Raw genomic sequence first — 13,434 nt, forward strand, 5'->3', positions numbered from 1 at the left:
TTGGCGGGGTGTACCGCAAGGGAGCAGTGCCTTACCGTATCGGGATGTATGAAGCTCTCGGTGCTCCCGGAGTCCAGCAGACAGGAGATCTCGTGCCCATCGATTTTCACGCTTGTGGAGGCGGTTGCTAGATTGTGTGGGCGAGACTGGTCGATCGTGACCGAGGCGAGCCACGGCCGGTTGCCGCTGGTATCAGACAATGGGGTGCCTGGGGGGGAGACGGGGCCTGGAACGATGGTGGCGCCTAGGTGCTGTGGGGGAGACAAGATGGTGGCACCTGACGATCCTGAGGAGGACAAGATGGCGGCGCCCATGGGCCGCACTTGGCCTGGGGAGGGGAAGATGGCGGCGCCCACTGGCCGTGTGTGGTCTGCGGGGGGGGGGGGGGGGGGGGGGGGTGGGGAGAATGTCAGCGCCCCCTGTCCGTATGCGAGGGGGGTCGGAGTAATAGTGGCGACTGAGCGAGCCTGGCACACCACAGAGAAGTGCCCCTTTTTGCCGCAGGCCTTGCAAAGGGCGCTCCGGGCCGGGCAGCGTTGACGGGGTGTTTTGGCTGCCCGCAGATGTAACATCTGGGACCCCTGGGGTTGGCTGGTTGGCGCGTGGCATAGGCGTAGGGTTGGCTGAGTCCACGATGCGTAGGAGGGGTGGGCCGCGCGGCCAGGGGTGTAGGCTTGGATATTGCGCGAGTCGACCATCATTGATAGCGCCAGCTTTTTGGTTGCCGCGAGATCGAGCGTTGCCCCCTCTAAAAGTCGCTGGCGGATGTGATCTGACGCAATCCCCGCAACGAAAGCGTGCCGCATGAGTAAATTCAAGTGTTCCGTGGCCGTGACGGCCTGACAGTCACAGTCTCTGACCAGGGGAATTGGGGCACGCCAGAAATCGTCTATTGACTCACCAGGGAGTTGGCTACGAGTTGAGAGGACGTGCCTGGCGTAAAGCGTGTTAGTCCGCTGAGCGTAATTCTCTTTCAGTAGCGCCATGGCTTCATCGTAGGTCGGCACGTCCTGGATAAGTGGAAAAATGCTGGAGCTCAGCTGCGTGTAGAGGATCTGGATCTTCTGAGCTTCCGGAATTGGGTCTGGTGCAAACCTGATGTAAGCTTCGAAACAAGCTAACCAGTGTTCAAAGTCCTTTTTGGCGTTGCTTGATTGCGGATCCAGCTGCAGGCGATCTGACTTGATGCGGAGGTCCATCTTCTGAAAACTTTAGTGTAATAAATTGATGCACGATTAATTGCACAAAGACGAGAGTTGAATACAACTGAGGCTTTATTACACTAAGATGTGTGGCCTCCTACAGCAGCTGGCGAAATGGCTGCTGTACGAGTAGCATACATATTTATACTCTGCCTACTGGGCAGAGCCAGCAAGCAAGGACTACCCCCGTACCTGTAGTACAGGGCCTTACCATACATACCCTAATATATACAGCAGTGGTTACTACCACAAAACTCCATGTGTGATTTATAATGATCCTGGTTTGGGCAAGTCACAAGAAGTTCTATGGATTCTTTGCTGGGCATCGCACACGACACGGTACCAGAGTGATGACGATTTGAAGGTAACGATGGCAGTGACAAAGCTAAAAGTTGGTGGATGAACTGACCTGTTGAACTGTGACCATTGGAGACTCAGCGCAATCGAAGGATGGAGTTAGAGATGGACGGTATAAAAGGACCCCAACTGGCTTCAATTCACGGGTAACGTAGAACAAAATTGGCTTGCTTTAAGCAGCAATTTGGATTCTATATTGTAGCTCTGGGCCTGCAGGCACAGCCTGACGACATTGCTGCTTGCGGCAGCAGGTCCCCAAGCAACAAAACTATATAATACCTTTGCCTGTGGCAGCAAAGAGCAGAACAAGAACCAAGATGAAGTGTTAAAGTACTTTGATTGGTATTGCTCTATTGAAAATAACGAAGTATGTGAACGTGACATAGTTAGTACGCATACCCAGAAAGAAGGGCTTTAATCAAAAAGCCCTATTCAGATGTGCCTTGCGAGTGAGGTGGCTACACAGCAAAACAGTGCACTCAGCCCGAGACATTGTGGTGCCAACACAGAGGAATACAACAGCGCCATTAGTGCTGTCACGCTTGTCGTGAAGAAACGTAGTCTCAGTGCGGGTGGCCATTTCAAGAGGCTGACAGGAGCCGCCATCTTGTGTCAGAAATTCAGCAATTGACATGGCCCAGGGCAATGTCCAACCTTTGAAAGAGTTTGTTTCAAGTGCGGCCCTGGGTTGGCAGTGATAGTGGGTCTGGTCCATGGAATGGAGGATGGTGACAACCTGCTCTACGATGAGCTCTGGTGCTCCACATCGCGTGACAATGTCTGACATGCCCACAGTAGCATCTTCCACTTGGGTGGTCCCTGCATGCGAGCTGGTGTCGAATCCCTGGGGTGTGGGTGCTGGGGACGGTCGGGGCAGTCCTGGAGGCCCGCTCTGGTCTCAACCAGGGTCTGCATGCTTGCGGCCATGGAGCACAGGGAGTGGACCTTCGCTATCTGGGACTACACCACATCACACTGTACTGTACCACATCAGCCAGTGACTGGGCCACCTTCCTCTGGGATTGGGCCACCCCACCCAATGTCTGTGCAACGTCAGACAGCACCTGGGCAATGCCGCCGATGTTCTCAGCAATGGCCTGCTGTGACATTCTGAGGCGCGCCACTGCAATGTCCAGGTGGCTCTGGCACATGCCTTCTGTGAGAGGGCAGCCATGTCCTGGGCTTCAGCCGCCGCCTGCACAGAATGCCCTAGGCCTTGGCCACGCTGATCCATGGCTGAAACTGTCGTCCCCAATGCCTCCACCGCGGATGCCACCTGTGCGGTGTCAGCCTGGGTGGCACACATGACTGGCACCACCCCCTACTTCTGCATGCGGATGGACTCCTCCACTTGCGCTTGCAGGTGCTGGAAGCCCACCGTCATCCCCTCCCGTAGTCCCTGTGTCTCTGACTGCACCTGCACTGTGGCTGGGACTGGATGGGGCCGCAGTTCTGGTGTTCCCCTCCGGTCTTCTCCAACTCCCGGAGGTTGTGCGCAGTCTTCTCCTGGGGAGGGGGTTTTGGGGACACAAACTGCAAAACCGTTAGACGTTCCGACGCATGCAGCCCAGGGGTTGGGTAGATGGTGGCCTCAGTGGCCAGGGCACCTGGCTATGGCGGCTGGCATGTGGTGCAGGATGGGGGTTTGGCCGTCCCCTGGGGGGAGGAGATGCCGGGTTACGGGGGTGTGGGGGGGCGGGGTTAGTGCCAGGGGCATGGTGCAGCCAACGCCAGAAAAGTGTGTTGATTCATTTTGGAAGGAATAACAGGAAGACAGAATACTGGGCTAATGGTAAGATTCTTGGTAGTGTGGATGAGCAGAGAGATCTTGGTGTCCATGTACATAGATCCCTGAAAGTTGCCACCCAGGTTGAGAGGGTTGTTAAGAAGGCATATGGTGTGTTAGCTTTTATTGGTAGAGGAATTGAGTTTCGGAGCCATGAAGTCATGTTGCAGCTGTACAAAACTCTGGTGCGGCCGCATTTGGAGTATTGCGTTCAGTTCTGGTCGGCGCATTATAGGAAGGATGTGGAGGAATTGGAAAGGGCGCAGAGGAGATTAACCAGGATGTTGCCTGGTATGGAGGGAAGATCTTATGAGGAAAGGCTGAGGGACTTGAGGCTGTTTTTGTTAGAGAGAAGAAGGTTAAGAGGTGACTTAATAGAGGCATACAAGATGATCAGAGGATTAGATTGGGTGGACAGTGAGAGCCTTTTTCCTCGGATGGTGATGTCTAGCACGAGGGGACATAGCTTTAAATTGAGGGGAGATAGATATAGGATAGATGTCAGAGGTAGGTTCTTTACTCAGAGAGTATTAAGGGCGTGGAATGCCCTGCCTGCAACAGTAGTGGACTCGCCAACACTAAACGCATTCAAATGGTCATTGGGTAGGCATATGGACGATAAGGGAATAGTGTAGATGGGCTTTAGAGGGGTTTCACAGGTCGGCGCAACATCGAGGGCCGAAGGGCCTGTACTGCGCTGTAATGTTCTATGTTCACACTGGCCACCCTGAGTAGGTCGCGGAGTTTATTCCGGCACTGGATGCCAGTCTGGACGAATTTGCCCACAGCCTCGGCCACCTGCGCCCAGGCACACGAACGGCGGCAATGGTACCCTTCGTCCCGGGCCGGGTTACACGGTCATCTACCTCTCCTACACGGCGTCCATGAGGGTCTCCAGTTCAGTGTCCTTGAACCGTGGCGCTGCTCTCCTTTCATCCATCTTATTGACTGGGAAGGTGTGTGCGGGGAAGGATTGTTTAAGTGCGGCTGCGGTGTGTGAGCCTCATGAGCGCCAATCATGGACCCAGCAAATCCGGCACCATTTTACATGGAATTGATTGCATTCCAAGTGGTAATGGTGCTAGCCCATTTGAAGTAGCTGAATCGGTACAGCTGTTGCGCCAGTTTCCACATAGACATTACACTCCCCACACACACTCTTCCCAGCCAACAAGGCCCATACAGCTGATGGGTTGGCAGGGGCCAGAGGTTGCCATGGGGGGGGGGGGGGGGGGGACTGATATGACCCGTGGCCCTAAGTTCACAGTGGACTGTTAGTGGCGTGTGCAATTGCACGGCTGCCTTGCTGGCTGCAGCAATGGTGTTCTGTGCCCGTATACCCGCTGGCCATCCCCGCTACTCCCCCCAGCCCTGGCAGAAGCCCCCTGGCCAGCAGCACAATGGTTAGCACACTGTAATGATATGTATATAGTCAGGTTAGTGAAGGGTTAATAATTACATCTCTGTGTAAATCAAACACCAGAGGGCATTACCACTTCTCTGTATTTAAGTCAGACTCTGAGGGAATTCTGGGAGTAGCATAAGGAGAGAGCATGGTGAAAGCATGGAAGATTAGAATAGATAAGAGTTAGCACGAGGTTAGATCATAGTGTAGTTAGAGACTAATTAGATTATTGAGTACTGTAAGACAGATTCAATATCACTTAATTATCTGTGCTCAGTAGAGTGTGCAAACTTCATTTAATTAGTAATGTAATAATAATTTAGTTTTGTTTCAATCTTTTGATTGATATATTCTTTGTCAATATTACATCGGGTCATTCTGGAAGAAAGGACAAAGAATACAACATATTACCAACCATGGCAATATAATATGGTACCAGATGACTCTCAAGCTATATAAATAGTTTAGTCAGAATCTAGTCAACAAAGAACTAACACGCAACTCAAATTTTGAAGAACAGACCTGTTACTGTGAGAAGAATCCAGGATTCATGGAGAAAGCTCACGCTCCACAACTCCGGATCACCAGTAAACTAGATGTTAACTGGCGAGTGTTCAAACAACAGTTTCAGTTATATCTGATAGCTTCTGATTTAAATGATGTGAGTAATGATCGGAAATTTGTATTATTTCTAATGATGGCTCGTCCACAAGCCATAGAACTGTATAACACATTTCAATTTGCTCCGGTCGAAGATAAGACTAAATATGATGTAGTCATAGCAAAATTTGATCTTCACTGCAAGAAACAGATTAATGAAACATTTAAGTGTTTTGTCTTTCAGAGAAGGATGTAAAATAATGGGGAATCGATTGATTGCTTCATGACAGCATGGTAGCAAAGTGGTTTGCACTGTGACTTCACAGCACTAGAGTATCAGGTTCGATTCCAGGCTTGGGTCACTCTGTGTGCAGAGTCTGCATGTTCTCCCCGTGTCTGCGTGTTTTTCCTCCGGGTGCTCTGGTTTCCTCCCACAATCCAAAGATGTGCAAGTTAGGTGGATTGGCCATGCTAAATTGCCCCTTAGTGTCCAAAAAGGTTGAGTGGGGTTACGGGGATAGGGTGGAGGAGTGGGCCAATGCTGACTCGATGGGCCGAATGGCCTCCTTCTGCACTGTAAATTCTGTGACTGATCTCAAACTCTTAGCTCAAACATGAAATTTCTCTGCTGTAACTGATTCAATGATCAGAGATTAAATTGTGTTTGGAATAACATGATAAGCTCAGGGAACATTTGCTGAGACAGAAAGATCTCCAGCTTGAAAACGCTATCGAAATATGTTGTATGCATCAATTATACAAAAGTCAATATATTGAGATGCTGCAGCGAGAAAAGGGCACGAAATCAAGCCTCAAGGTAGAATGCGTTGGAGTTGTGGTGAAGCTCAAAGATGTGCATTTCGGACGGCAGCCATCTTGCTCACGCGCATTCCCGACCTACACATGCGCACTTCACAAAAAGATGCGCGACGGAAGAAGACAATCTGCGCATGCGTGACCATGTGAACATCATGACGTGTGGACATGCCCACCCACACAAATAAATGTCCAGCACGAGGAAAAATCAGCTCACAAAGTGGCAAACATAACCACTTTGCTGCATAGTGCAGAACAACTCTTAAATTGAAATCTGTGAAGCTTTTCAGAAAGATAATTTTTCCAATGATCTTGATGCTTACTGCTTAGAAAATTCCTTCTTCGTATGCATTATTGAAAAATGTGCTGATGCCACAGAAGTTTCATCTCCTCTCAATGTATTTCATTCTATCAATACGGAATTGGAATGGAATACAGTACTTCAAGTTAATGGCTCTCAAATCAATTTTAAACTTGACACAGTAGCTTCTGCAAACTTGCTCAATAGGCAAGATCTTTTGCAACTGAAGCAAACTCCTAAAATCAACTGCGTGGCAATAATGGCAATGCTATCACCTCATTGGGATCTTGCTATTTATTGGTTACAAATCACGACTCTGCCACATCTCTAAGATTTGAGATTGTTGATTCAAACAAATCTTCACTCTTAGGTGCACAACCCTGTAAGGATCTTTACCTAATTCAGAGAATTTATAGCACGAGTTCATCTCACCCACCTGTCCAAGACGACATACAAGAAATTCTTGATCGCTTTCTGCATGTCTTTGAAGACATGGGTACTTTTCCCTATCAATATAAAATTCAGTGACAGCCAGATGCCAAACCAGTGGTACATCTGCCGAGAAGAGTTTCTGCACCACTTCGGGAAAGATTGAAGCACGAGCAAAATCTTGGCACAATATCCAAAATAACAGCACCGACTGACTGGGTCAGTTCAATGGTGTGTATAAAGAAACCTTCTGGGGAATTAAGGATATGCATCGATCCTAAAGATCTTAATAAAAATATTAAGAGAGAGCACCATCCTATACCCAAGTGTGAAGAAATCACCAGCGAAATGGCGAATGCTAAAAGTTTTTCCAAACTGGAAGCCTCCTGAGGATTTTGTCAAATGCAGTTAGATGACACGAGCAAGAAGTTGTGTACGTTCAACACACCGTTTGGTAGATACTGTTTCAACAGAATGCCATTTGGAATTATCTCAGCATCAGAGATTTTTCATCGAGTGATGTGGTAGATGACTGAAGGTATTGAAGGTGTACGAGTGCATGTGGATGATATAATTGTCTGGTCATCTATAAGAGAAGAACACAATGCAAGGCTGTTGCAAGTATTCCAACGAGTACATAAATTTGGTTTGAAACTGAATAGAGCCAAATGTAGTTCTGGTATCTCAACTCTGAAATTCCTTGGAGATCAAATTTTGGAACATGGTGTGCAACCTGATGATGACAAGATTGCTGCCATACAGAAAATGAAAGTCCCAGAGGACAAGAAAGCTGTGTTGAGACTCTTCGGTGTTGTGAATTTTCTGGAAAAGTTAATTCCTAACCTCTCATCCAGAACGACTTCTTTGTGACATCTCATCAAAAAGCCTACCACATTTGCATGGACTGACACTCATCAAAATGAATGGATTGATCTGAAGTCTCAATTGACTACTACTGCACCTCTTCTTTCTTTCGTTGACCCGACAGAGAAACAAAAATCTCAACGGATGCAAGTCAAAGTGGAATTGGAGCAGTTCTTCTATAGAGAGATGACAATTCTTTATGGTTACCAGTTGCCTATGCTTCAAGAGCAATGACGCCTACTGAACAACGGAATGCCCAAATAGAAGAGGAATGCTTAGGTATACAGAAATTCTCAAGTTTCACTAGTATGTATATGGTCTTCCTACATTTTCAGTCGAGACTGATCACAGACCACTTGTTCACATCATTCACAAGGATTTGAATGATATGACACCAAGGTTACAGCGTATCCTGATGAAGCTACAGAGATGCGATTTTTGACTTGTATATACTCCAGGCAAGTAATTGATAATTGCTGACATGTTATCACATTCTGTTAATTCAGAAGAGCAACCATCTGAATTTATTCAGCACATAGAAGCTCAAGTGCTGCTTCGAGCTGAAACCTTATCTGCCTCAGAGGACAAACTGAAACTCATCCGTGGAGAAACCAAGAAAGATTCAATGTTACTTCATGTCATAGGCCATTTAAACAACGATTGGCCAAACGGACATTATTCCAAGTATAGGAACATAGAAGCTGAACTAACAGTTATGGATGGATTGTTACTTCGACTTGATCGCAGAGTGATTCCTATGTCACTTAGACCCATGATTCTGAACCAGATACACGAAGGTCACCACGGCATTGAAAAATGAAAGAGTAAGACAAGCTGTTTACTGGCCTGGTATCAATCGAGACATCACAAATCTTATACTCGAGTGTGAAAATGTCAAAAATTCGAATCTGCACAATGCAAAGAAAAACTTCCACATTGCACTGGAGAAAACTCCATGGTCAAAAGTAGGAATTGATTTGTTTCATTTCAACGGCCGTGATTACGTGTTAATCATATACTGCTTTTCGAATTATCCTGAAGTCATCAAGTTGTTTCTCGATCTGTTATAAAGGCTACAAAATAAATCTTTGGGAGACATGGTATTCTGAACACTGTCATGTCTCAGAACGGTCTCACCAAGGAATATAATTTTGCTCACATCAAGTCAAGTCAAGTACATCAAGTCCGCACTATCTACATCAAATGGGAAAGTTGACAAAGGGATTCACATAATGAAGCAACTTCATAAATCCTTTAATTCTCATGCTGACATGAACCTTGCTTTACTCAACTCCGCTTGCCACGGGTTTATCACCAGCACAATTGTTGATGAACAGGGAGTTAAGGACGACTCTTCTGTCCATTAGGCTATCTGATCCAGATCATCCCACCCGGAATGAAAAAGATGAAACGTCAACACGATATACAACAACTATACTACAATCAACATATAACTCCACTGGAAACACTGAATCCAGGGGATCAAATCAGGATTTGAATTCCTGATGGAGGATGGTCTGCCATTGCCAAAGTTATTTGTCAAGCAGCACCACGTTTCTATATCATTCAAACGAATGAAGGTTCAATTGTTCGATGTAATCGACGAGCACTTTTGAAAATCAAACCATCTGACAAGATTTTTCCAGATCTACAACTGCGTGAAAGTCTCTTTCACAATACAAGGATACCTTCCAAGGTTATTGAAGATTCACAGAAGACGTTAAAAGTTCTGACTCTTCTCTTTGTTGTTTAAGAAGGTCAACCAGGAATAGAAGGAAGCCAAACAGACTCAATTTGTGAATCGTACCTGTTGGACTATTTAATTATTGATTTGTTTTCCACTCATATGTTAAAGTCAGATACATAATCATGTATTGTGTCCTGATGTTATATATTTTTTCCTTTTGATAATAGAAAAGAAATGTCTAAAAAAATAAGGGGGTTGTAATGATATGTAAATAGTCAGGTTAGTGAAGGGTTAATAATTACATCTCTGCACGCAGTCTGATGGCGCAGTGGGTTATCCCTGATGCCTCACGACGCCGAGGTCCCAGGTTCGATCCCGGCTCTGGGTTACTGTCTGTGTGGAGTTTGCACATTCTCCCCGTGTTTGCGTGGGTTCCGCCCCCACAAGCCAAAGATGTGCAGGCTAGGTGGATTGGCCATGCTAAATTGCCCCTTAAATGGAAAAAAAATAAATTGGATACTCTAAATTTATAAAAAATAAATAAATAATTAAATTTCTGTGTAAATCAAACACTACAGAGCGTTCCTACTTCTTTATATTTAAGTCAGACTCTGAGGGAATTCTGGCAGTAGCATGAAGAGAAAGCATGATGAAAGCATATGAAGAAGATTAGAGTGGATAGAGTCAGCACGAGGTTAGATCGTAATGTAGTTAGTGACTAATTAGATTATTGAGTACTGTAAGACAGATTCAATGTCAATTAATTATTTTCTGTAGCTCAATAGAGTGTGTGAACTTCATTTAATTAGTAGTGTAATAATAAATTAGTTTTGTTTCAATCTTTTGATTGGTATATTCTTTGTCAACACTACATTGGGTCATTCTGGAAGAAAAGACAAAAATACAACATATTACCAATCATAGTAATATAACACTATGGCGATGTTGGACACTTTCTGTAGCCCCTCTTTCTCCCTCAGCAGCCACAACGGCTTCACGATTTTTAAAAGCACAAGTGAGCCGCGCCATCGGGAACTCGGCCCATCAAAGGCGGAGCACCGAGGAGGCCCTGGAGGCTACCGCTTGCGCCCGCTAATGACATGCAAATGGTGTTTACTGTGCGTACATTCCGGAATGCATTGATGCTGCTGTCTAGGTGATGGAGAATTGCGATTTGGCATCAAATTGGCACTGCGCGATTTGGCATCAGAACCTATTCTCCACCCAATCACCTTTCCCGATTTCGGCGTTGGTCAACGGAGAATCACACCCTTTGTTTGGAGCAGTGATGTCAAATTCTCCCCGTCTTAAACTTCAAATGGGTCCAAAGAATCTTTTCTAAAGTAACAAAACCTTATTTCTGGGACAAACACAGAACTTTCACTTTTTTACACAACTACCCAGCGCCTGTTCAAGGTATGTTTCTGATTATCCACGGATCACTTACCATTGACATCAAGCCGAATTAGCAGCAAGTCTTTGATTTTGTTTTTAGTACGTACTAAATTCTTCAGCTGTAACTGGAATAATCGTGAAGCAGCCTTTATGGTGTAATCAGTGTATGGTAGGAATGGCAGGGATAGGGTAATGGGGTAGGTTGTAATATACAGTTTGTGACAGGATTTACAGTGGGACAGAAGGTGAAGTATGTGGCAGGAATTATATCAGGGCTGGCTGTATTATGTAATCAGCATGACAGTGATGACTACTGTCTTTATGATGTAATCAGTGTATGACATGGAAAGGTTTTACAAATTTGATGTTTGCCAGGCATGAAATTGTATCATTGGACAGAAAATGGATTACTATCAAATTGATCTTCAGTGATGGTGTAAAACAGGTGATATCACGGAATTGTTACAGTGCAAAAGGAGGCCATTTGACCGATGGTGTCTGCACTGGTTCTCCAAATGAACATCTCGCCCCATTCCCCGCCCTCTCTCTGTAACCCTTCAATTGCTTTTTTTCAGAGAACAGTCTAATTGCCTTTTGAATGCTTCATTCTAACCTGCCTGCACCTCACTCTCAGGCAGTCCAAATCCTAACCATTCGCTCTGCAAAACTATTTCTCCTCGTACCACTTTTGCTTCTTTTACTAATACGCTGTACAATCTTGTTCTCAGTCCTTTTGTAAGTAGGAGCAGTTTCTCCCTATCTACTCTGTTCAGATCCTTTATGATTTTGAAAATCTCTATCAAATCCCCTCTCAGCCTTCTTTTCTTTAAGGGAAACATCCCCAACTTTTCCAATTTATCTTCTTAGTTCCTCATATCTGGAGCCATTTGGGAGTTCCAGTATGGTGATGTGCCTCCCTCTCCCCACCAGGAGACGGATGGAGGACGTTCCATCCTACCCTGCATATCTTTGGGTTGTGGGTGAGATCCATGCAGACACTCAGAGAATGTGCAAATTCCACAGGGACAGCAACCTGGGGCCGGGATCGGATCCGGGTCCTCGTCATCATGAAGCAGCAGCGCTAACCACTGAACCACCATGCTGCCCTGTTATTGGTTCTTTCAAAATAATTTTCATTTTGGTTTTATGATTAAAGGTGATTATTTCCAAGTGAACATGGGTTTGGTTATTTTTTGTAATCTGTGAAACTATTTAAATCTACACTATATTATTATGTAACTTTACATGTGGCATGCTTAAATGTGTTTGTGAAGAGTCATAGCACAATTATCGAGGCCATAATCATCCAAAACCAAATCCACTGGGCAGCCTATATGCTTAGGATGTCAGAGTCTCGACTGCCAAAGTAAATCTTCTTCACCAAGTTCAAGGAAGGATCCCGAACAAGACAAGGACAAAGGTAGCTCTTCAAAGATATCTTGAAAGCTTTCCTCAAGAAATGGGACATAAACGCCAATGCCTGGCAGACCTTTGCTAAGAGACCTACTTGGAGGATTCCTGTCTGTCCCTCCCCAGTTATCCACCTTCACTGCTTTCCATTTCTCTCTTAGTGTTGGACATGGTATTTACCAAGACAAGCTTCCACAGCCATATTTCCCTCCTCAGTGACTGCCTTCATCTCCGACTTACCCCACGGGGATTTCAACTTCAATTCTACCTTGCAGATGTTAAGGAACGCAAGCTTCAACAACTTATCAGCACCACTTCCCATCCTAAGCTCTCCACCAGTCCCACTCCCTCGTACCCCATGCTGCGTATTCACCATATCTTCCGACCTTCCCTTCTCTGAGGCTGAGCATGCTGTTTTCAGCAAAGGACTCAACTTTATATCCTTACGTCCCCACCTCAATGAATTCCGGGCATGACCTTTTATTTATTTCTTGTCTTTCTTTATATATATATATATATATATATATATATATATATATATTCTCTCCCCCCCCCATCTCATCCCCCCTGTCCTTAACTTTTCTCCCCTTTACTTCCCCCTTCCCCCTACATTTGTCACAGTTTACCCTCTGATTTTAGTTTCTCTGCTGTTTGGCCTTTCACACCTTTTGTTCTCTCTGGGGACTGCCATTAGCACTCTTTCCCCTTGGTTTCTGCGGCTTTAGCCATCTTTTCCCTTGGTTTCTTTGGCTATGACTCCTCTTTCAGTCCCTCACCCCACAGTATAAATATCTCCCACCTTCTATGCCTTTTAGCTTTGAGAAAGGGTCATCTGGACTCGAAATGTTAGCTATTTTCTCTCCCTACAGACGCTGCCAGACCTGCTGAGATTTTCCAGCATTTTCTCTTGAGGTACTTGGAGGAATGTCCTATTTGAAGAGACACAATTCTTTGAGAAGACCCGACGGCAAGAGGAGGCCCGGAAAAGGAGCCTCAGAAAGGAATACCTGAGCCCTACCACCCAAGGACCGATCTCACCTTTTAGATAACTCCTGCCAAGTGAGTGATTGAAGGTTTGGCTCTGGGATCGGGCTCAGCAGCAACACAAGAACCCACATAACCCATGACCAGTAACATGGAGTATCTTCAGTGAACAATCATACTCGTTAGTGAATGATCACC

General features: G+C 45.8%; 1 protein-coding gene across 5 annotated transcripts in view; it reads right to left on the bottom strand.

The window, feature by feature from the left end:
* LOC119969363 overlaps positions 1–11,101 on the bottom strand; it is a 52,259-nt gene extending 41,158 nt beyond the window's left edge. For all 5 annotated transcript variants that reach the window (XM_038802910.1, XM_038802905.1, XM_038802912.1 and 2 more), the window contains exon 1: positions 10,895–11,101. In XM_038802910.1, the coding sequence (XP_038658838.1) occupies positions 10,895–10,903 (9 nt within the window). In that variant the 5' untranslated portion in view covers positions 10,904–11,101. The remainder of the gene's footprint in view (positions 1–10,894) is intronic.
* Between the last annotated feature and the right edge of the window lie 2,333 nt (positions 11,102–13,434).

This window comes from Scyliorhinus canicula, chromosome 7, assembly GCF_902713615.1.
Source record: "Scyliorhinus canicula chromosome 7, sScyCan1.1, whole genome shotgun sequence".
Classification (NCBI taxonomy): Eukaryota; Metazoa; Chordata; class Chondrichthyes; order Carcharhiniformes; family Scyliorhinidae; genus Scyliorhinus; species Scyliorhinus canicula.